The sequence below is a fragment of the Papio anubis genome, chromosome X (assembly GCF_008728515.1).
Source record: "Papio anubis isolate 15944 chromosome X, Panubis1.0, whole genome shotgun sequence".
Lineage (NCBI taxonomy): Eukaryota > Metazoa > Chordata > Mammalia > Primates > Cercopithecidae > Papio > Papio anubis.
Genome location: NC_044996.1, coordinates 81554585 through 81578444, shown reverse-complemented (window position 1 = coordinate 81578444; position 23860 = coordinate 81554585). Strand labels below are relative to the sequence as shown.

At 46.7% G+C, this 23860-nt stretch overlaps 2 protein-coding genes across 3 annotated transcripts; one reads left to right on the top strand and one right to left on the bottom strand.

Annotated features, from left to right (window-relative positions):
• Window positions 1–357: 357 nt before the first annotated feature.
• Window positions 358–11048, bottom strand: AWAT2 (acyl-CoA wax alcohol acyltransferase 2). Of its 2 annotated transcripts, none has more exons than XM_031660631.1 (8): window positions 9610–11048; window positions 4160–4270; window positions 3741–3811; window positions 3293–3497; window positions 2884–3058; window positions 2004–2203; window positions 1591–1780; window positions 358–1447 (listed from the first exon to the last, which is right to left on the bottom strand). In XM_031660631.1, exons 1-7 carry the CDS (start codon window positions 9692–9694, stop codon window positions 1626–1628), a joined length of 1002 nt encoding a protein of 333 aa, XP_031516491.1. In that variant the 5' UTR covers window positions 9695–11048; the 3' UTR covers window positions 358–1447; window positions 1591–1625. The 2 variants fall into 2 exon arrangements, with proteins under 2 accessions (XP_031516491.1, XP_031516492.1); XM_031660632.1 differs by having other exon boundaries at window positions 358–1423.
• Window positions 11049–21630: 10582 nt separating this feature from the next.
• Window positions 21631–23378, top strand: OTUD6A (OTU deubiquitinase 6A). The gene is made up of 3 exons (XM_031660593.1): window positions 21631–21712; window positions 21809–22070; window positions 22159–23378. Exons 1-3 carry the CDS (start codon window positions 21631–21633, stop codon window positions 22970–22972), a joined length of 1158 nt encoding a protein of 385 aa, XP_031516453.1. The 3' UTR covers window positions 22973–23378.
• The last annotated feature ends 482 nt before the right edge of the window (window positions 23379–23860 follow it).

Here is a 23860-nt window from a genome sequence, read left to right as displayed (position 1 = left end):
AAAAGTAGTATTTGCCTATTTTGCCCTCCATCCATCCTGAGCTAAAATCAATAGGGAAGAGGCTCACAGGAAGAAGACCCGATAGCAGCTCAAGAACACGTAGCTCAAGAGAGGTCTGGCGCTTTTCACAATCCCAGCACCTTTCCCCCCGGGGCCCCCACCAATCTTTTGGCTTCCCCGGGCCCACCCCCGTGCCATTGTATAGGTGGAGCAATGTGCACACAGTAGACCACGACAAATCTGCAATGGCCAGGTATGCATGGGCTGGGTGTTGCAGCCCAGGCTGGTCCTCTAGCCACCTTAGAGTTTTGTTTTGTTTTGTTTTGTTTTAAGGAAACCAGTCACAGGAAAGCTGCAGACTGTTTAAAAACACTTTATGGAAGCTCAGGGAAAATGTAATCTCTGGCACAACAAGTAACAAAGACAGCAGAAAAGCAGAAGCATGTCTTTGGCCACTGTATACAAATCATCACATGAGGCAGGCACCCAGGGTAGAGGCAGCAGCTCACACTGCAGTAAACACGCAGGATGTTGTAGACCAAACTGACGAACGTAATGCAGGTAAATCACTGGACCAAATGGCACCCACCCAAGAGGAATGGAATGAGAGGGCTGTGAGCCAAATGTTGTAGCCTGTCATTGCAACAGCCATTAGACCAAGAGTCTGAGAGACTTGCCATTCAGAAGGAGAGTTCTTTATGGCTGCTAAAAGCCAGGCGCCTCATTTCCATCCTGAGCAGGCTGGCTGACTCTCAAACAAAGGGCAGAATTATAGGGCCACGCAAGTATAGGCAAGTTGCTGAGGGAACAACAGAGAAAATTAGGCCTGAGTCCAACCTATTCTGTTATAGCTTTATGAGGCGGAAACTGAGTGCGGGCTAGTGGGTAGCAGAGGGTATTTAGGGCATTGTTTGCTCAGGGACAGGAAATGAGGAAAATGGTTGGAAAAGAAAATGGTTCACGTAGCTCTCCAGTTTATAAAGTTCAATCACATCCAATATTGTTTCATCTTCCCAACAGCCTTTGAGGTAAGCAGGGGACAGATTATTAGTCTCATTTTATAGATGAAGAAAGGAGGCTCAGAGGTGACTGATTGCCCCACAGTCACGTGGCTTGAAGTTGGTGGAGCTTGAACTCAAAGCCCACTGGCTCTGCAGGTCCCAGTCCTACTCCTGTAGGAAGTAGGACTCAATGCCAGGAGATGGGGCTCAATGCCAGGAGATGGGGCTGTTTGACAGCTAGAGAAGGAGAGACATGCGCAGGGATCCCAGAGCCCTTGAAACAGAGGAGTGGGTGCACACGCAGTATCAGAACATGGGCTTTTTATTTTGTCCATTGTTTTTCTCAATGCTGGCACCAAAGTGCCTTCAGGGCACCTCTCCCCTAGGCTCTTCCCTGTTTCTTGGGACTCTGTCTCCTGTAGCTGCAAAGAAAGGGCAGAAAAGAGCTGGAAGGAAAAAGAAATGAAGTGGGAAAAGGAGTGCAGAAAACAAGCAAATGAACAGGCCCTCCCCATAAGGAGGACTGGTCAAATCAGGAGCGGGAGCCCCATAGGTGACTCTTGTCCTCCTGTTCTCACTGGGTCCATACCTTCCAGCCAGGATGAAGGCTGCTGGGGATGTCTGTCAAATTATCTCCAGCTCCTGGGTCTCTGAGATACCAAACTTGGTCTTATGCTGGTCAAACAGTTTACGTAGGGCATCAATATAGAGTGCGTGATATTTAGCCACGATCTCCTGGCTTGGATTCTCAATCTTGGGCATTGGTAGAGGCTCCCCGACTGCCAGGGGAGACAATGAAGGAAAAGAGAAAAGCATCAGAATAGCTCATTCCTCAGAATAGGCCCCAGGCCTCAAGCCCAGACTATCCCCATCCTCACCTCAAAAAGCTGCCACTCATCCTAGCCAGCCTCCCTGCCTCTGAGCAGAGTCAGAGCTGAGGTTCAGCCTCAGAGCTAGATCCTGTGTCCTAGACTGAGGCTGCCAGCAGAAAGGCCCACTCACCAATGGTGGTTACAGGCCGACTATAGGGCAGAAGGCCCCAGGATTTCTTGGTGAAGCCACGTCCATAGAAAGCACAGGGGTAGATGTGTATCATACTCCGGAACCACTTCTGGAAGCGGTTGACAAAGCCACCAGGTGTGAAAATGTGCTGATCATAGAGGTCCGTCTCCCCAAAGGCATACGCAGGTATTAGAGCCACCCTGCAGAGCAAAAGCATATCCTGTGAAGCCCAGAAAGGTAAGGACTTTGTCAAATGCCAGACACGCTGACGGCCCGTGATCCCTGGGTCTGCCTACAGGCTTCTCAGACCTCAGTCCAGCTGTGCCTAGATCCAAGTTGGGAGCTCCATGGCCTACCCCTGGCTGCCTGTGGGGGCAAAGCAGTAGTAAGCTAAAGGAGGAGGCAAGCTCAGACCCTCCTGGGAACCCCTGGGTCTGAAACGGTGGAAGGTTAAGACCCAAGGGCCATGCCAGTTGATTTTCTTCACTTTAACACAAGCTAAGCTTGGCTCTCTCTGAGACAGAGTTGTTGCCAGTCCCCTTGTATAGAGGGACCGGCCCAGATGAGAGGCTGCTGTGAGGGAGAACAGGCTCAGGGCTGGCCCTCTGCCCTTTCTACTTCAGCAGAAACGCCTCCAGGACCTGGTCTCAGCTCTTCAACCCAGAGGTGGCTTTCCTCCTCCCTCTTTTTTTTTTTTTTTTAACTTATTTATTTTTTTAATTGACAAAAAAAATTATCTTCCTGATGACCATAGTTCATAAGAATGTATTGTATACTTCCTTCTCTCTCTGTGGATGTCCTTTCCTCAAAACCCCGTCTTCTTCTTTCCCTGCAACACTTTTGGATCCCTTCCCCCAGCCTGGACTGGAGCTGTCCTTACCCATGCTGAAGGGCCGTGCGCACAAAACCAGACCGGTTCTTCAAGACCAGGGTGGAAGAGCCTGGCAGGCTGTATCTGCACTCAGCCAGTCCACCAACCACCACAATGATCATGTTGCCTGTGCCTTTATGAGTCAGCAGAAAGTCGATGGAGGATTGACTTACAGAGCAGATCCCTGGTGGATAGAAAAAGCCAAACAGCCATTGGCCACTTCCCAAACCCCTACATTTCCTCTCTACTGCTTCAAAGGAGGGACAGTGCAAAGAGCCTCACATCAGGCAGGTGAGCCTATGATAGCTGTTTCAGACCAGAGGGAATCGGGAGCTGGCCTTGCTCTCATGCATCCCCCTACACTTCTCCCTTGGGGAGCCATTTTTTCTTTGGCTTTGTGTCCTAGGAGCCAACTTACCTGCAGACATTACATATTCCCTGAGGAAAGGCATCCAGAAAAAGGCTCCCAGTGTGAGCACGTAAGGGGTGATGCCAGGAAATATCTTGGAGAAGCCTGAGGCCTCTGTGGCAAAGTGGCCAAACCATCCACAGGCCAAGATCCCATGAGGGTGGCAGACGAGGATGTAGTTGCGGCTGGGGGAGATGTCATGAGTCTTCAGAAGCTGCGGAAGAAAGTAGAATCAGGAGGGCTATCCCCAGGGTAGAGAACTCCTCTTTTGGGCAGAGATCTGAAAAGAAAAGGACTGCTAGGTCTAGCCATGCAGATTGCCCAATGTACAACTCCAGGGGGCGTCATTCTCAAGAGCCTCAATGTGGATGGCGCCCTCCACCCCTAGCCTGACCCAACTCCTAGCACTGAAGTCGGGGCTGAGCCCAGGCCTGAGTGGGGACCTGGGGCTACTGACCTTGAGAGGGAAGTAATCCCTGTAGTGTTTCCACAGGCGCCAGTGCCTCACACAGGTAAACCGGCGGCCGCCTGAAAACAGAGGCAATGCAGCCAAGCTTTGTCCATTCCCACTGTGGGCCTGCCCTAGGGTGCTCTCACCCCCTGCTGTTTCCTGGCCTCTTAAGTGGCAACGAAGGTGGGCATATCAGGGCAATTTAGGACAGGCCTAGCTTCTGCTTCACTAGCTGCCCCTCCCCTAACCTACTCCAGTTCTGATCTGGGCCTTTCTACCACATTAAAAGGACCCCTTCCCTCAGCCTCTCTAGCCCAGGGAGGGACAGGCTAAAGGGCTGTCTGGGAATTGGCCAGAGCCTCTCAGGATTGTGATGAGAGAAGGGGAAAGAGCATGTGGCAACACAGCACCAGCAGGACCCTTACCTCGCTGAGGGGTCTTCCAGTCAAAAGCCAGCCAGATGAGAATAAGCACAGTGACAGGCCAGTATGGTGTGAACACCACCAGGTAGAGGTTGACAATGGTCACAGTGGTTGCTGCAGGAAGCCCAGACCAGAGTTAATGAATTTCAAGCGGTCCCTCATACTTACCCTATCTCTGGAGTTCTGTCCATCCCAAAGTCATATGCACTCTCTCTCACACATACCCACTCAACACTCTCACTTCTTCACCCCAGCACCTGGCCCACCTGCCCATGTCCCCAGCCCCCTCTCCTATCTGGTCTTGGAAACCTGATTCAGGTCTAGAAGGCAAGGTGTCTTCCTCCCTAGCTGAGCTTCACACTGTAAGCCCTCTCCTCCCTGCGCCCTGCTCCAGCACTGCACTGGGCTCTGCCTGCAGTGTGGTCAGTGGCAGTGAGCCAGTGGTGGGCCACCAGAGGTGGGGAATCCTGGAACAGTTTTCCTCCAATTCACATCCCACTCTCCATATCTTCTCTCTGAGGCATTAGTTAAGGGAATACCAGGGAAAGCACAAACCCACCTTCAGCCCAGTTGGGAGCACACCAGATGGCAAAGAAACAAAGAAAAATACAAACCGGAATAGAATAAGGTACTGGGCTGTATTAAGTTCCAGTAAGATAGGAACGCTGTAGGTTAGTGTAGTTAGGAAGAGTTACTAGAGATGAGTCATAGGGAGCCACACTCAGAATTATTACTGAACTCAGTTTTTAAGGCAGCCGTAAGTAAGATTATTTGGGAAAGTAGGTCAATAAAAGGTTAGAAAAGACAGAGAACATTTCAAATTGAACATCGTAGATTGAACACAAGTTTTTGCCTTGACTTCTTGCTGGAGCTCCATGAAAATTATCATTAAAATGTTTTTTAAAATATAGATCCACAAGGAGAAAGAGAATTAATGAGATGCCAACAGCAGATAAGAGATATTAGCAAAACATTTCCATATAGGACAGCAGATGGAGGAGAGGGTAACTGACTTAGAACAAAAAAATTAAAATCTAGTTACCTGAAGGGGGATGCCTACAAGATGTGAGCCTATTTGCACTGGAGGATCTAGGAAAGATTCAGAATTTGGAGGCATCAGGTGCCACAAGAGGCAGGGATGAGGCACAGGGCTAGAAAAACTGGAGGACAGGTTGAAAGTCTGCCAAGGAATTAGAACCCCAGGTTCCCTCTCCTCCCCTACACAACTAGATGATGGGAAGATTGTTCCCCGAAAAATTGAACCAAACAGACTCTAGACTCAAATACTTACACTAGACACAGCTAAGATATTATATAAGCAGTCAAACTATTAATCAAGTATATAAGTGGAATAAAGGCAATTTCAGATGCACACAGTCTCAGATAATTTGTCTCCCATGCTCCTGTCTCAGAAAACTACTGGAGAATGTGCTTCACCAAAATGAGGGAGTAAACCAAGAAAGAGGAAGGCATAGAATCCAGGAAAAAAATGACCCAATGAAGGAGGGCAGCAAGCAGGGCCAGGGATAGGGAGAGGTGAGCAAGGTGCCCAGGGCACAACATTGAGCAAGACACTCACTCTCAGGTCATGCAAGTACTGGCCCATCACTTGCACAGCCCTGAGAGTGAGCACTTTCTTAAATTTTGCACCCAAGGTGCCTCAAGGGCCCTGAAGGTGACAGCTGTGCATGAGGCCAAATTGTAACAGGAAGATGCTGAGCTCCAGCAGCGATGTTCTAAAGGAAATAAAATGATGGGGGGGACTTAGATTCTTGTTGCATTTGCCCATACTGAGAGATTGACATGTCTGCAGAGATTCAGAGGGTGAATTCGTGATAACTAATAGATTTCTAATAGATAACAAAAGAAACGTAAAATGAAGCAATTAACTACAATTCATTTCAGTGCATGGTATGAGTAAGGCTACAACTAGAGTTTCTGAATGAAATGAACGATTTTCCTGATACTTTGTGGTAAGAAACTCATCCCCTAAATGGCTTTAGGATGCTTCACTATGAAATATTAAATTTGTGTGCCTGTTTCAAGACTACTGTACTCAATTTTTTTTTTTTTTTTTGACGGAGTCTTGCTCTGTCGCCTAAGTTGGAGTGCAGTGCCATGATCTCAGCTCACTGCAACCTCCACCTCCCGGGTTCAAGCAGTTCTCGTGCCTCAACCTCCCCAGTAGCTAGGATTACAGGCGTGCACCACCACACCTGGCTAATTTTTGTATCTTTAGCAGAGACGGGGTGTTGCCATATTGGTCAGGCTGGTCTCGAACTCCTGATCTCATGTGATCCACCTGCCTCAGCCTCCCAAAGTGCTAGGATTACAGGCATGAGCCGCTGCCACCGACCTGTACTCAATAATTTTATCTGTGAATTCTAGAGTCTGTGAAGCTTTTTATGTAACAGTTTTCTGCCCAACATTTCATAGGGAACGTTCACAACTGTGCTTCCTCTTTTCTAATCTCAACGGTTTCTTTTTCCAGATAAACTTTGAAATTATTTTGTCAAATTGCAATGATGATACTTCTAGGATTGGAATTAGGTATTTTTAATCCTTATGTTAAGTAGAAAAAGTTTTATTTCTAAAAAATATTTAGTACTTAGATTCAAAAATTGATTTTAAAATATTACATTAAAAATAAAATAAAACGAGGCAATTATTAACTTCAGGGAAAACAAGAAATTCCACGGGAAAGGAAATATAATCTTGGTGACTAAATAGCTCAGTTATGAATCATATTTTCTAGTCATAGGCATTTAACCAAAACCTGTGCTATAACAATTTTGGGAGGATGGGGAAAGAGGAAGTTCCAGTGATAGTGTATACAGCCAAATTCTCATCTTCCATATTAGGAAGTCAATAGACAATGTCTAAAATTGTTACATCAGCAAATAATAAGATTTAGAAATATGGAAGTAAATTCCAGAAGAAAGAACCAACAAAGTTGAAAAGCACTGCCTTGCGAAAGAGCATTAAGGGTGGAGCAAAGGCCAGTAGTTCTTGGGTTTTGATAAGCACCATATGACACTACTGACTTCTTCGAGAAGTAAAGAGAGGCATGAGCCTAGTCCGGAGGACACCTCCCAGTTTCCTTTAGGCTCTGCTCAAACCTAGGCAGTGCTGGGGACATCTTGTAAGTGCGGCCTCAGGTAGGGTGCCCTGTGATGTGATGAATCTTGGATCTGCCACTTACTGTGTGTGACCAAAGACGTTGCTGAGCCTCAGTTCCTCATCTGCAACATGGGAACTAAAATACCAATATCTGCCCTATTTCCCTCACTTATTGGGAGGGCCTTCTCTCAAGGCCTTTACGGTCCAAATGGATTCAATTGCACTCCTAGAGTGAAGAGCTGAGAGGCCTCCGAAGGGCCATTGCCCCACTTGCCCTATGTGAGCTAGTGAGAAAGGGGCAAACACTGGCAGCCCACGTCTGCTGCCAGGACCGAGAGCTCTTCTGCCTGCCCTCTCTATACTTCTTAGTATACCCAAAGTCAAACTCCAGTTAGGAGTCCTCTGAGTCCATTTTGTCCCTGGACTCATCCCCTTTCAGCCACTCTCCTCCTTAACCCTTCTCCGCTCCACCTGCGCCCCTGCCACCTCACACTGGGACCTGATCCCTCAGTCTTGCTTCCTCCATTTCTCTCGTGCCCTGTCCCCATCTTCAAGTCCTATTAATTCGACTCCAATTTCTTGAATCTCCCCTCTTCTTTCTTCTTCTCTGCATCACCATCACTAATGGCCTGGTCCAAATTACTGCCATCTGGATTACTGCAACAGCCTCCTACCTGGCATTGCCCCTTTCACTTCTATCTTCCTATGATCAGTTTACTTCACAGAGCTAGAGTAATCTTTGATGCCATCACCTTGTGTCAATCTCCCTCATGGCTCCACATGGCTCTCAGAAAAAGTCCAAACTCCTTTCCATGGTTTACAAAGCCCTATACAATTTGTTCCCTGCCTGTTTCTCCAGTCTCTTCCTTCTTCCCTCTCTTGTTTGTTCATTCATTCATTCAATATCTATCGAACACCAATTCTGTACTTCTCACCCTCCACCTCACTTAACCACTGGCAGCTTCTTGAATGCATTATGTGCCCTTTGCCATCCTAGCTTTTCCATGTGTTGCCCACTCTCTGCCCCAAATGCTCTTCCTTTCTTCGTCTATTTCCTATTTGTCCTTCAAGAGTCAACTCAAATTCAAGAGAAAAATGGGCAGAGGTCATAAATGGGCAGTTAACAGAAAAAGAAATACTAATTGCTGATAAGATGAAAAGATGCTCAATCTCATCAGTAATTAAGGACGTTCAAAGTGAGGCGACAGCTAATGGTTTCTTGCCTGTCACTTCTAGGTGGAGGTAGTAAGGACTGCGGATGAGTTCTCCATTCACTTTCCCTCCCATGCTGTGGTAATCCCTCAAGTTCCATTTTGCAGCGACACAATTTGGTGGTGCCTCCATCTGCCTGAGTATTAGTGTCCACAGTGAGCGGTGACTCCCACCAACCTATGTTGGACATTCAGCATGAACAAGAAGTAACCATTTGCTGGGTTAAGCCACTGAGATTTCAGGGTAAATTTATCAGCACGGCATAACTAGACCATCCTGATTAATACACCCTGAATGCTCTCACTTTGCAAATGAGGAAAATAAGACTCAGAAAGGATAAATACCTTGCTAACAATTGCACAGATAGTAAGTAGTAGACCTGGAATTTGAAAACAAGTGAGGTGAGGTAAGGAATGCCCACCCTTCCTATTCACTGGCATGCCTCTGTGGCAGCCCTGTGCACCAGGGCCTACTTGCATTCTTTATTCCTAGATAGTTTACAAGGTCACTTAATTCATGTCCCTGACTCCAGCCGGTACTCACCTGAACCACTGGAAAGGCGAGAATGTTTTCTAGGACCCCTTCCCACAGTAATGATTTGTTTCAGCATTTAGAACACAGTGGCCAGCATAGAAATAACTTTGACCAAGTGTTCGTAGTGTAGGTGTTGGAAGACATGGATGGATAAATGGTCAAATTCCTCTGGACGAGGTTTCCAGAGCCTCAGTCTGCCACCTGACCCAACTGTCTGTCACTGGTGGTTTGCTTGAGTCCCTGTGATTGCAGCTAAGCCCTTTTCCTTGGCTAGCCTCAGTGGAACTGCTCCTCATCTTCCCAAAGCATGCCCTCTACACCCCAATGTAGACCCAGGAGGTCTCACACCTGCAGCAAAACCCATGTGTATACACGCGCATATACACACCCCTGCATAGGCACACACCCATATGCACACACACATATGCCCACAGGGACACTCACAGATCCCACAAATACCATGGCCAACCTTCCTTGTTTCGCTGGAACAACCCTAGTTTGACCATTGAACATCCTGCAACCCTAAAATCCTTCAGTCTCAGGCAAACCAGGATGGTTGGTCACCCTACCAAAGGCTGAAGACTCACTGATAATAAAGGCAATGGAGATCCAGTGGAAAAGAGCAAAGACCTCCAGGGCAGTCTTGAGGTCCTTCTTAGAGGGCAAGAACATTGTGCCCAGCGTCCCAGTGGCTCCAGTTAAGCGCTGTTCAGCTGCCCAGCCCTGATTGCTCAGGAGTCTGTGATGTTCCCTCTCTTAATGTTTTCTTCTCCAGCCCCTGCCTAGTCTCCGCCCCTGTACCACCACCCCCCAACAAAATTACAGGACCACATAACGCCTCTGCTTATCCTGTTCCTTCCAGCTGCCCACTCACCTGTACTTTTACCCACTTGGGTATTGCCTGGACTGAGATTGTGACACTCCTTTGCACACTTGGCTAGAGAAATGTGGATGAAGCCCTGGAGTGGGAAGTTAGTGTAGGCGTGCAGCTGACAAGAGGCCTCCAGGGCCAGTCTGGATGGTGGAGGGTGATGGGCAGGAGGGAGCCCAGGGCTCAAATGGGACACAGGACTTGCATTTCTGTTTCTGAGGCCCAACTGTCTATGATCTCTCAGTGACAATGTGATTGGAGGGCAAAGGGAAGGAGGTCACAGGCCAGGCCTTAGAAATACCTTCAGCCTTTTGGTCAGTCTGGGAGAACTCATTACTCACATTGAAGAGACATCACATGTATGTCTGTGAGCTATCATAGGTACTGAATAAAACTGTTATTGAAAGAAGAAACAAATGTTAGGGTATATTATTCTGTGTACATGAAATTTTAGAATAGGCAAAACCAATCTGTAGTGAAACAAATCAGAGCAGTGGTTACCTGTGCTGGGGGATTGACTAGGAAGGGGCATGATGGAAATCTTTAGGGGTAACAGCGACGTTTTCTGTCTTGATAGGACTTTGAGTTACACAGATCAAAACCTCATTACTCAGTGAGTATACACTTAAAATTTGTACATTTCACTGCCTGTGGATTTTACCTCAAAAGTAAACAAATATAGAACTCTCATTAATTCTGAAGTGTTTAGGGGTGAAGAATACTAGGCTGGGCATGGTAGCTCACACCTGTAATCCCAGCACTTTGGGAGGCCAAGGCAGGAGGATCAGTTGAGGACAGGAATTAGAGATTACAGTGAGGTATGACCATGCCACTGCACTACAGCCTGGATGACAGAGTGAGACCCTGTCTCTAAAAAAACAAAACAAAAAAAGAGTGCTGATGTCTGCAATTTACTTTGAAATACATATAAAATATACTGATGGGTGGATACAGGGATGTATTGATGGATAAATATGTAATAAATCAAACATAGCAAAATATTATCTGTGCAATCTAGGTGGTGGGTGTTCACTGTACGATTCTTTCAACTACTCTGTAGGTTTGAATTTTTTAATAATAGAATTTTGAGAAAAGAGTTCCCTCAAGGTCATACTTTGGGAGACCGAGGCAGGTGGATCACCTGAGGTCTGGAGTTCGAGACCAGCCTGACCAACATGGAGAAACCCCATCTCGACTGAAAAATACACAATTAGCCGGGCGTGGTGGCACACGCCTGTAATCCCAGCTACTCGGCAGGCTGAGGCAGGAGAATCACTTGAACCCAGGAGGCGGAGGTTGTGGTGAGCTGAGATTGCACCATTGCACTCCAGCCTAGGCAACAGGAGCAAAACTGTGTCTCAAAAAAAAAAAAAAAAAAAAAAATGCAGTGGCTCGCTCCTGTAATCCCAGCACTGTGGGAGGCTGAGGTGGGTGGATCACTTGAGGTCAGGAATTCGAGACCAGCCTGGCCAATATGGCGACACCCCGTCTCTACTAAAAATACAAAAAATTAGCTGGGCATGGTGGCGCGTGCCTGTAATCCCAACTACTCCGGAGGATGAGGCATGAGAATCACTTGAACCCGGGAGGCAGAGGTTGCAGTGAGCTGTGATCCTGCCACTGCACTCCAGCCTGGGCAACAGAGCATGACTCTGTCTCATTAAAAAAAAAAAAAAAATTTTACAAATGTGACTTTTTTTCATGCACATACATGTGCACATGTGGTCTTTGCCTGTGAGCATATATATACAAAGGGAAAATACATATCTAGTTGTCAACACATGTTTGTATGTGCACATTAGTAGGTGGCATCTCCAAGTCTGTGTGTGATGGGAGATATGCGAGTGTGAAAGATACCAAGTCCAGCCAGGTGTGTCCTATAGACCAAATACATGGAAGGGTGGAAGCCTGGAAGGGTGTCTTAATGCAACATCTAATTATTATGAGGACATAATATATACCAGGCACCATTCTGGGCAGCAAAACAAACTAAAAAAAAATCATGCTTTTGTGAAGTTTATATTCTGGTGGAGGAAGTTTGTCTTCCTCCGTCTACTTCCTCCTTCTACTAAAATGATAGAAATTAATTAATTAACTAATTCTATAGTGTGTTCTAAGGTGATAAAACCTACGGGGAAAAAACATTTGAGCAGAGTAAGAGGGATGGATGCAGAGTGCTGGGCAGTGGGAAGGGATCAGGCAGGGAGAGCAGGCTTTACAATTTTAAAAGGAGTGATCAGGAAAGGGCACGCTGAGAAGGTGGCATTTTAGCAAAGGCTTGAAGGAGATGAGGAAGCAAGCAGTGTGGCAATTTGGATTGAGAATGTTCTAGGCAGAAGAAACAGTAAGGGCACAGCCCCTGAAATAAGGTGTCCCTGGCAGGTCATGAGGAGGAGCAAGAAGACTTGAATCAAGTGCATGAGAAGAACTGAGTAGGTGACGGCAGAGAGCAGAGAGCCTGGCAAAGGCCTGCTCATGGAGGGCCTTGTAGGCCAACATAAGGACTCAGCCTTCTACTCTGACCGAAATGGGAAGCCTCTGTAGGGCTTTGAGCAGACAAAAGTCAGAATGACTTAAGTTGCTAAAGGGTAGGGAAGAAGGAAGAGACCTTTGAGGGGCTACGACAATAATCCCCTGTGAGAGATAACAGTGCCTCACACCAGGTTGGCGGCAGTGGAGATGGAGAGAAGTAGTTGGATTCTCCATGAACATAGAATTCCACAAAAGACCGTTTGGCAGAAGGGCTGGAGTTGGGACGAGGCAGAGGAATAACATTCTGTACGGCCCTGTGGGAAGGATCTGCACTTGCTGCCAAGGAGAAGCCAACTCAGCACAGCTGGGGTTGGGCTGTTGGCCAAGTGCGTGGAGCCCCAGGACACTTCCAGGGGCCAGCACCCAGGCAGTAAGTGGAGACCGCAGCAGCCTGAAAAGAGAGGAAGAGCTGCCTACCAGAGAAGAAGGCCTGGGACTGAGGCCACTTCACTCCCTCCTCTGAGACACTCCTGAGACGGGCCTCATTTGTATCAAGCCTGGCCTTGCGGAACTGTGTTGATTCCACCTCTTCACACATCTGTCCCCTGCCCCTGATGCCTCACTCTCCCATCTTGGTCTGGGAGCTCTCAGGGGCAAGAATTGGGTGGTTCTGGGTCTGACTGTTCTCACGTGCCCAGCCCCTAACACAGGCCACACAGTAGCCACTCACTGACAATTGTTATGAAAATGCCTGAGTGGATGGAGGCCTGGCCCATATGGCACTGGGCAAGTCTCTGAGGCTTGGTTTCCTCACTTCTAAATAGGAGATAATGAATGGTCACTCTCAGACATATGAGAATCCAGAGAAGTCATAGATGGTCGATCACTTTGTGAACCGTGAAATGGTGTCCAAACACAGGTTGCCACCGTTGCTGCCATTGAGAGAAGGGGTAGGAAGGATACAGTGGGGCACTGAGGAGTGAAGGCCCAGAGCCAAACTGAACCTGTCCCAGAATGGGCTTCCCTCCAACAGCATCACTGTGGAGAAAGAATGGCAGAAATTCTGGAGCAGAAGCCATGGCAGGGTGAATGTTTTGGACATTTTGGAAGCCCTGCCTTCTCGTCCACAGAAAGAAGGCCATGTACCTAGCTGATGCATCTGCGTGCATCCCCCCCCATCCTAACACCAAACAGAGAAGTGGTCAAGATTGTGTGGGGGCTTCCAGTCCTTAGTCCTATCCCCCTCCACCATCTCTCCACTCTATCCTCACAACATTCCTGGACTTTCTGAGACTCAGAGATGGTCAAAGCTGGAAGGGTTCTTGGAGTTTTCCATTAATAATTCCAAGCTACTCAGGGGAAGACTCTCCATGGCTTTCATTGAGACCCCTGCCAGTGAAATATTTTTTCATGCTCTCAGACCCAGGCTCAAACCTCACTGGTCCTACTCTCTAGGCTCCTGGAAACAGATGAAAAATAAAGCCAGTCATTCTTCCTTCACATAGCAGTTTTTACTCTGTCCAGGTAGGGTTGTCAGGTAAAATAACAGGATGCCAGTTAAATTGGAATTTCAGATAAACCATGAACAGTGTTTGAGTGTAAGTATGTCCCGTGCAATATTTGGGACATACTTACACTAAAACATTATTGCATGGGACATACTTCTACTCAAACATTATTTGTTGTCCATCTGAAACTCAAATTTAACCAGGTTCTGTACTTTTATTTGCTAAATCTGGCAACCCTATGATCAGACCGGGATCACGTGGTCAAAGCAGTTGGCACACCCTGGCAGCCACAGCCGGGCCTTGTCTGGCACATCCAGAGAGCAGACCCCATTCAGTGGCTCACGAAGTCTGAATGTCATCCCCAATTTCTCAGCTGCCCCAGAAATCAGGCTAGCCTCCATCTCCTGCGCTTAACGGCTTACTCAGATTCTTCCAGCAGAGTCCCCACTGTGCTGAGGGATATTTCCTGCATGCCCAGCACCCACTGCCAGCCCACTCATCTCTTCTGATTCTGGTTCAAGGGCCAGTTCTCGCTTTCTCTCATTTAGCAAACTAAGAATGATCAGGGTATGGGAGCCTACCTAAGAAACCAAAGCAGGACATTAGTGATGGAAGGCAAAGAAAATCAAGCATGACAGTTTGAAAGTGCCAGAGCGGGCCTCTTCTGACTCAGAGGATTGGAGATGGTCACTGTCCTCTGCTCTGGTGGGTAACATGTACCTTTCCCGTTTCCAAAGGGCTCCTGGGATTGGCGGCTTTCACATGGCCACTTTTTCCCAAACATTCACATTCACCTCCAACCTCATGCCACTGGTGACAGTAACAAGTCTCAAACTCTCCCGGGAATGCTTATGCAATCCTTCAGCAGATGTGGAAAGGGAACAGGAGAAGCTTCTCCGGGTACATAGACCATTGCTGAGGACGGACAGAGGGAGAAAAGAGGCTAGAACACTAATCAAGAGCAAGACTAGGAACCTGTCTTCCAAAGGTCAGCTTCAATTTTGTATGCAGTTCTGTAGTTGTTTTTTAATCTGTCTTCTCCTACTTGGCTGTATGCTCCTTGAGATCAGGAGCCTCTATTTTGTTCATTGTTACATCCTAAGTGCCTAGAACAGTGCCTGGAACATTGCAGGGCTGATAAATGGTGGCTCAACGACTGATTGAATGAATGAGCAAAGGGGGTCGGCATAGGAGAGGGGTCAGGAACAAGGTTGGGGCAGCACAGAAACCAGGCCTGAACAGAGCAGGAAGCTCGTGTGGCCCCAGAGCCTTAAGGGACACGTGGGAGGATGAGGAAACAGTAAATCCACAGTGATCTACTCAAAAGCCTTCAGTGAGGTTGCCTCCTTGTTGCCCAATCTGCTGTATCCCTTGACTCATGACTCACACTCCAACACCTACAGTCCGGTGATATAATCCCTCATAGGCAAGTTCTAGGAAGACAGTTATTCTCTAGATGCCCAGAAACTGTAAGCCCAGGACAAGATGGGATGATTTCCTTACATCCTCTCTCTTTAGATTCAAATAACACATGTGCTATTGTGTCTAGTTAGGAGAACTTGGTTGTGTTAGCTTATGTTTGACAATTTTTCAACAGCCCTTGAGCTCACTGGAAACTTCCCTCTGATGTAGGCTACAAACTCAATCCAGACAGACACTTAGAGACCATTAAACTCTGAACTAATGAGGATCCTGATTACCATGGAAACTGCCATCTCTGGTGACCTGTGAATGTGAGAAGAAATAAGGGTAAAAGGGTGGATGTGGGGATACAGAATGGGGAACAGGAGCTGGGAGGTGGGGACTGAGGTATGATAGAGGGAAGAAACTGCAATGTATTACTGGCCTCTTTGGTGCCAGGCACTGAGCATTGCATTTCACATACATTTGATCATCACAGCCCCCTGGAAGTTAGGGACTCATTCTCTTCTCCACCCACCTCACTGACTGGCAAAGCATAACCGTTAATCAACATGACGGCCTATCACCATTCCTAGTGCTTATTATTGGAAGAGGTAACCTTGAACTCCCTGCCATCTAATCCTTATCAAAAGCTCACTTGTGAGAAATGATATTCATAGAGAGATGCTTGAAGAGCAGGCAGCTCATCCATTGCTGGAGACACGTGACTTTAAAAGGCAAGGCCTGTGCTTCGGAAGTTGGATCATAATCTCCAGATGGGAGACTATGTGTTGGGGGAGTAGGCTTCACTTCAGAGCTGGAAAAGGCACATTCGATATTATAATAACTATGGTTTCCTTAACACAAACTACAGACAGGAAAGCTCAACATTTGCAAAGCTGGTTTTTCTGCACTTCAGGCCACAAAAACAAACCCACACAATGGGGTTTGACATTCAGAGGGACCTGTCATTCCTTCTGCAGAATCTCAAAAAGCTATCTTGATTGCAGCAAACAAGCAGACTCTACATGACCATCGCTATCACACTATCAAAGTCCAAAAGATGTCTCTTTCAGGATCAGCATAATGGTTTTCTAAAATTATAATTGCTTTGATTCATTTTAAGTCACAGTATTTAATTTCTTTGAAACATGCAAATGCCAGTAAGGGAGAGTGTGAAATAGTTCCATTTATTTCAAATAAGATAGGAGAAGATGGAATAGACATCCTTTGCCCTATTCCTCTTGCTATTACAACTAAAAACTCTGGATATTATATACAAAACAACACAAGACTCCAAAAAGTGGAAAGAAGGCAGACCACATAGGGTCTTCAGGACAGGAGGAAAGACATGAATTTTCTTTTTGATTCATGTAGACTTGAAGTTAAAGAAGCCAGCAACCAAAAATACACTAACAGCCACAGACAAAAAGAGCCCCTATAAAAGCCTGTTTTCTCCAGCCAAAGGACTAGGAATGAATTAGCCTAGCAAGACAGAAAAGTTTTAGATAATAATCACTCTACGCCAGCCATAACCAGAGAAAAAACAACTGTGGCCCCACCCCCACCAGCAAAGACTGAGTGGGAAGCCTAGACTTCCAATAATGATAAAAGGATGGATATACCAAGAAGATACAAAGATCTTAAAATGTATAGGATTTGCAACAGAGGTGCAAAATATGAAAAGCAAAACCTGATAGAACTGAAAGGAGAAATAGAAAAGGCTACAATTACAGTCAGAGACTTCAAAACTCCTCTCTCAACAATAAACGTAAGAATTTGACAGAAAATCAGCAAGATATAAAAGAATTCAACAACATCATGAACCACTGGGATCTAAACATTTTTAGAACACCCCACCCAACAGTAGCAAAACATGCATTCTTTAAAGTGCCCATGGAGCATACATTAAGATAGGCCATATTCTGGGCCATAAACTAAACAAACCCCAACAAATTTAAATGAATGGAAATCATATACAAATATGTTCTCTAACCACAAAGAAATCTATGGTAGGCTATTCTTGCATAGCTATATATAAAGAAATACCGGCTGGGCCAGGAGCAGTAGCTCACGCCTGTAATCCCAGCAGTTTGGGAGGCTGAGGCAGGTGGATCGCCCGAGATCAGGAGTTCAAGACCAGCCTGACCAACAGGGTAAAACCCCATCTCTACTAAAAATACAAAAGTTAGCCGGGAGTGGTGACAAGTGCCTGTAGTCCCAGCTACTTGGGAGGCTGAGACAGGAGAATTGCTTGAACCCAGGAGGCGGAGGTTGCAGTGAGCTGAGATTCCACCACTGCACTCCAGCCTGGGTGATGGAGCAAGACTCCATCTCAAAAAAAAAAAGAGAAAACAGAAAAAGAAACACCAGCTGGGTGCAGTGGCTCATACCTGTAATCCCAGCACCTTGGGAGGCCAAGGTGGGCGGATTACTTGAGGTCAGGAGTTCGAGACCAGCCTGGTCAACATGATGAAACCCTGTCTCTACTAAAAATACAAAAATTAGTTGCTAGAGGCTGAGGCAGGAGAATCGCTTGAACCCAGGTGGTGGAGGTTACAGTGAGACGAGATGGCCCCATTGCACTCCAGCCTGGGTGACAGAGCGAGACTATCTCAAAAAAAAAAAAAAAAAAAAGGAAGAATACCAGAGACTGGGTAAGTGATAAACAAAAGAGAAAGGAGGTTTAATTGGCTCATGGTTCTGCTGGCTGTACAGGAACCATAGCAACTCTGCTTTTTAGGGAGATCTCAGGACACTTCCAATCTTGGAGGAAGCAGGAGCAAGAAAGAGATTGGGGGAGGTGCCACACACTTTTGAACAACTAGATCTCACAAGAACTCACTCACAATCTCAAGGACAGTACCAAGAGGATGGTGCTAAACCACTCATGAGAAATCTGCCCCCATGATCCAATCGCCTCCCACAGGCCTCACCTCCAACAGAGGGGATTACAATTCAACATGAGGTTTGGGCAGGGACACAGACCAAAACCATATCAGAATCAAAGTAGAAATCATTAACAGATAACAGGAAAACCTACAAACACTTGGAAGCTAATAACTCACTTGTAAATAATCTATGGGCCAGAAAGTCTCAAGGAAAACCAAAAAGTACATTGAACTGAAAGATAATGAAAACTAAACATATCAAAACATGGAAGAACCAGTTAAAATAGTACTGAGAAGGAAGTTTGTATCATTAAGTGTATACATTGGAAAAAGACAAAAAGTCTGAAATCAATTATCCAAGCTCCCACCTCAAGAACCTAGCAAAAGAAGGGCAAACTAAACCCAAAGCAAGCAGAAGGAAGAATATAATAAATAGCATAAATTAATGAAATTTAAAACAGAAATTCAATGGGGAAAATCAATAAGGCAACATGTTAGTTCTTTGAAAAGATCAATAAAATTGACAAATCTCTAGCAAGACTGACAAAGAACAAAAGAGGAAACACGAATTACCAATAAAGCAGGGAATACCACTATAAATCCTCCCAACATCAAACAATAAAAATGGAATAGTACAAATAATTCTACATACATAAATTTGACTACTCAGAATAAATGGCCCAATTCCTCAAAAAACACAAGCTACCAAATTTTACTCAATATGAAATACATAATTTGATTAGTCCTATTAAGGAAAAATATTTTTTAATTTTAAAACTCCCAAGAAAGTGATCTCTTGGCCCTGAAGGTTTCACTGGAGAATTCTATCAAATGTTTAAAGAAGAATTACTACTGATTTTACACAATCTCTTTCCAAAAAACAGAAGAGGAGGGAATACTTCCCTCCTCTTCCTGTGAAGTTAGTATTTACCCTGACACTAAAACTAAACAAAACAGTACCAAAAAAGAAAACTGCAGACCAATACCTCTCATGAATGTATATTTTTTAATCCTTTTTTAAATTACCAAAAGAATTCCTCAACATATAAAAATAATGATAAACTATGACCAAATTGGGTTTATTTCTGAAATGCAAGACTAGGTCAATACTTAAAAATCAGTCACTGTAATCTATCATATTAATAGGTTATAGAAGAAAAATCATATTAGCATATCAATACAGAAAAAACATTGACAACATTCAATACCCATTCATGTCAAAAACTCTCAGAAAAATAGGAATAGATGGGAAAGGCCTCAACTAGATAAATAACATCTACAAAATCCTACAGCTAGCATCATACTTATCAGTGAAAGACGAAATTCTTTTCCTCCTAAAATCAAGAACAAAACAAGGATGTCTGCCCTTGCCACTCTTATCCAACATAGTGCTGGAAGTTGTAATCAGCACAATAAGGCAAGAAAAGGAAATAAAAGACACACTTACTGGAAAGGATGAAATAAAACTGTCCCTATTCACAGATGACATGATTGTCTACATAGAAAATTCCAAGGAATCAAGGGGGAAAAAAAAAACCTCCTAGAAATAATTAGCTAGTTAAGCAAGGTCATAGAACACAAGATAATTTTTTTTTAAATTGTATTTTTATATACTAGCAATGATCATGTGAACACTAAAAATACGATACCATTTACAATCACTCAAAAAAAGAGAAATGCTTAAGTGTAAATCCAACAAAATGTGCACAGGATTTATATGCTGAAAATTATACAGTGTCACTGAAAGAAATCAATGAAGATCTACATAAATGGAGATAAATATCCAGGTGTTCAAGGACCGGAAGACTCAACATAGTAAAGATGTCAATTCTCCCCAAATTGATATACAGCTTGAACATGATTCCTACAAAAATCCTGGCCAGGCACGGTGGCTCACACCTGTAATCTCAGCATTTTGGGAGGCTGAGGTGAGAGGATCGCTTGAGCTCAGGAGTTTGAAACCAGCCTGAGCAACATAACGAAGCCCCCATTTCTACAAAAAGTAAAAAAAAAAAACAAAAAGTTAGCTGGATATGGTGGTGCGTGTAGTCGTCCCAGCACTTTGAGAGGCCAAGACAGGAGGATCGCTTGAGCTCAGGAGTTCAAGACCAGCCTGGCCAACATGGTGAAACTCTGTCTCTACTAAAAATACAAAAATTATCCGGGTGTGGTGGTGTGCACCTGTAGTCCCAGCTACTCAGGAGGCTGAGACATGAGACTTGCTGGAACCCAGAAGGTGGAGGCTGCAGTGAGCCCAGATCATGCCACTGTACTCCAGCCTGGGCAACAGAGCAAGACTCTGTCTCAAAAAAAAAAAAGAAAGAAAGGAAGGAAGGAAGGAGAAAGAGAGTAAGAGAGAGAGAGAGAGGAAGAAAGAGAGTGAGAGAGAGAGAAAGAAAATAGGCAGATGAAGGGCTGAGCGTGGTGTCTCACACCTGTAATCCCAGCACTTTGAGAGGCAGAGGTGGAGGATCACTTGAGCCCAGACTGGAGTGCAGTGCTGCTGTCTTGGCTCACTACAACTTCTGCTTCCCAGGCTCAAGCTATCCTCCCACTTCAGCCCCCAGGAGTAGTTGGGACTACAGGCACACACCACCACACCCGGCTTATTTTTTGTATTTTTGGTACAGATGGGGCTTTACCATGTTGCCCAGGCTTGTCTGGAACTCCTGACTTCAAGAGATCCTCTCACCTTGGCCTCCCAAAGTGCTGGGATTACAGGTGTGAGCCACCGCATCTGGGAAAAAAAATTAAAAAATCCCCAAAATTAGCCAAGCATGGTGGTGCCTGTAGTCCCAGCTACTCAGGAGGTTGAGGTGGGAGGATCATCTGAACCTGATCCCAGGAGTTTGAGGCTGCAATGAACCATGATCATGCCACTGCATTCCACCCTCGGTGACAGAGCTAGACCCCATCACTAAAAAAAAAAAAAGGAAAGAGAGAGAAAATAGGCAAATGACGTAAACATTATACTGAAAAGGATATGGCATAGATGGCAAATGAGCGCATAAAAAGAGGAACATCATTAGCCATTAGGGAACTATAAATTAAAGCCACAATGAGATACCACTTCACACTTACCAAAAGGGCTAAAATAAAAACTTGTGGCTGGGCACAGTGGCTCACGCTTTAATCCCAGCACTTTGGGAGGCCGAAGTGAGTAAATCACCTGAGGTCAGGAGTTTAAGACCAGCCTGGCCAACATGGCAAAACCTCGTCTCTACCAAAACTACCAAAATTAGCCGGGCATGGTGGCAGGCGCCTGTAGTCCCAGCTACCCGGGAGGCTGAGGCAGGAGAATCGCTTGGACCCGGGAGGCAGAGGTTGCAGTGAGCCGAGATTGCACCACTGCACTCCAGCCTGGGCGACAGAGCGAGACTCCATTCCCCGCCCTCCACCCCGCCCCCCACCCCGCCAAAAAAAAAGAGTAAACTGAAAGGACTGTGTTTGCAGGAATGTAGGGAAATGTCCTTTGATGCACAAAAGTTAATGGTTCCCCGGTTAAGGGACCTGAAAGACTGGAGAAAAACGCACTGCTTCCTCAACAGTAGGGGCAATGCCAAGTCCAGGGTTAGAGCACATTCAGCGGTGTAGTATCTGTCGTGGGGCTGTCAAGTATGGCTACTGCCTGCATTGTGTGCAGACTTGGAAATGAACTGGGCTGTCAATCAGCGAAAGACTCTCATAAGCCCAACTGCGCTACATTGCAGGAAGGCTATATTCAATCCCGCCAAAACTTTTGCTAACCACTGGCGATATCGTCCGTCTCCCAACAGCCAACTTAGCACTGAGCATGCCCAGCGTCGGCGACAACCGGCCTTCGCGGCGAGGAAGAACGAATGGGAGGGTGCGGTCGAGCCGCCGGGAGCCTGCCGAGGTCGCAGCAGCCATCCCGAGGCGTTTGAGTACCGGAACCAGCCAATGAACCAGCCGGAAACCGCCATCCACCACCGCCATTATCCTGTTCAAACATAGCCACGTCGCCACCACCAGCAATGTTCGGTCGCAGGCCCAGATCCAGAGCTTAAAAAACTCGGTCCCCAAGACTGATAAGAAGAAAAGAAAGCAGTTGCTCCAAGACGTGGCCCGCATGGAGGCCGAGATGGCGCAGAAGCACCGGCAGGAGCTGGAGAAGTTCCAGGACGACCGTAGCGTTGAATCTGTCGTCGAAGACCTGGCCAAGATGGATCTGGAAAACCGGCCTCCCCGCCCCTCCAAAGCCCAGAGAAAGCGAGAAAGAATGGAGTCCCAGGAGAGGGAGCGCCAGGAGAGCATCTTCCAGGCCGAGATGTCCGAGCACCTGGCCGGCTTCAGGCGCGAGGAGGAGGAGAAGCTCGCCGACATCCTGGGAGCCAGAGGTCTGGAGATGAAGGAGATCCCGGCCGACGGCCACTGCATGTACCGCGCCATCCAAGACCAGCTGGTGTTCAGCGTGTCGGTGGAGATGCTGCGCTGCCGCACCGCCAGCTATATGCAGAAGCACGTCGACGAGTTCCTGCCCTTCTTCAGCAACCCGGAGACCGGCGACCCCCTCGGCTACGACGACTTCATGATCTACTGCGACAACATCGTGCGCACCGCGGCATGGGGAGGCCAGCTGGAGCTGAGGGCCCTGTCGCACGTCCTGAAGACCCCCATCGAGGTGATCCAGGCCAACTCGCCCACCTTGGTCATCGGGGAGGAGTACGTCAAGAAGCCGATCATCCTGGTCTACCTGCACTACGCCTACAGCCTCGGCGAGCACTACAACTCCGTGAGACCGCTCGAGGCCGGCGCCGCCGGGGGCGCGCTCCCGCGTCTCCGGTAGGCCCCGAGGCACCGAGCGGCCCCGCGGAAGCGTTTCCTTCGCTGCATCTCCTCAGTAGGCTCAGTTTATTTTCCCCCTTTGCTTTTCTCAGTTGTTTTTTTTTTTTTTTTTCCTTCCTTTTGATCGTAACTATCCCCCCTGCCCCGTCCCCACTTTCCTAACCTTGCTGCTTTCACGGGGTGGGAAATGAAATTCGAGGGAAATTCCCTGGAAATATGAGGGAAATCTCTGCATTGCACCACCAGAGGGGCATACGTTTGATAAGTGCTAACCTCTTCTTGCCCATAAGGGTCTTTACCTCCCTCACCGACTAAGATTTGGTCATGATGTGCATAACTTAACGATAAAAATGGAAATGTTGGCCGGGCGCGGTGGCTCACGCCTGTAATCCCAGCACTTTGGGAGGCGGAGGCGGGCGGATCACGAGGTTAGGGGTTCGAGACCAGCCTGACCAACATGGTGGAACCCCGTCTCTACAAAAATACAACAATTAGCCGGGCGTGGTGGCGGGCGCCTGTAATCCCAGCTACTCGGGAGGCTGAGGCAGGAGAATCGCTTGATGGGAAGCGGAGGTTGCAGTGAGCCGAGATCGTGCCTTTGCACTCCAGCGTGGAAGACAGTGAGACTCCGTCTCAAAAAAATAAAAAATTAGCTGGGCGTGGTGGCGGGCGCCTGTAATCCCAGCTACTTGGGAGGCTGAGGCAGGAGAATCAATTGAACCTGGGAGGCGGAGGTTGCAGTGAGCCGAGATCGTGCCTTTGCACTCCAGCGTGGAAGACAGAGCGAGACTCCATCTCAAAAAAAAAAAAAAAAGGAAAAAAAGGAAATGTTTCATGTGTTCTGGGAAAAATAAATCTAGTAGACTAGCTCGGGGAGTCTCCAGGTTTT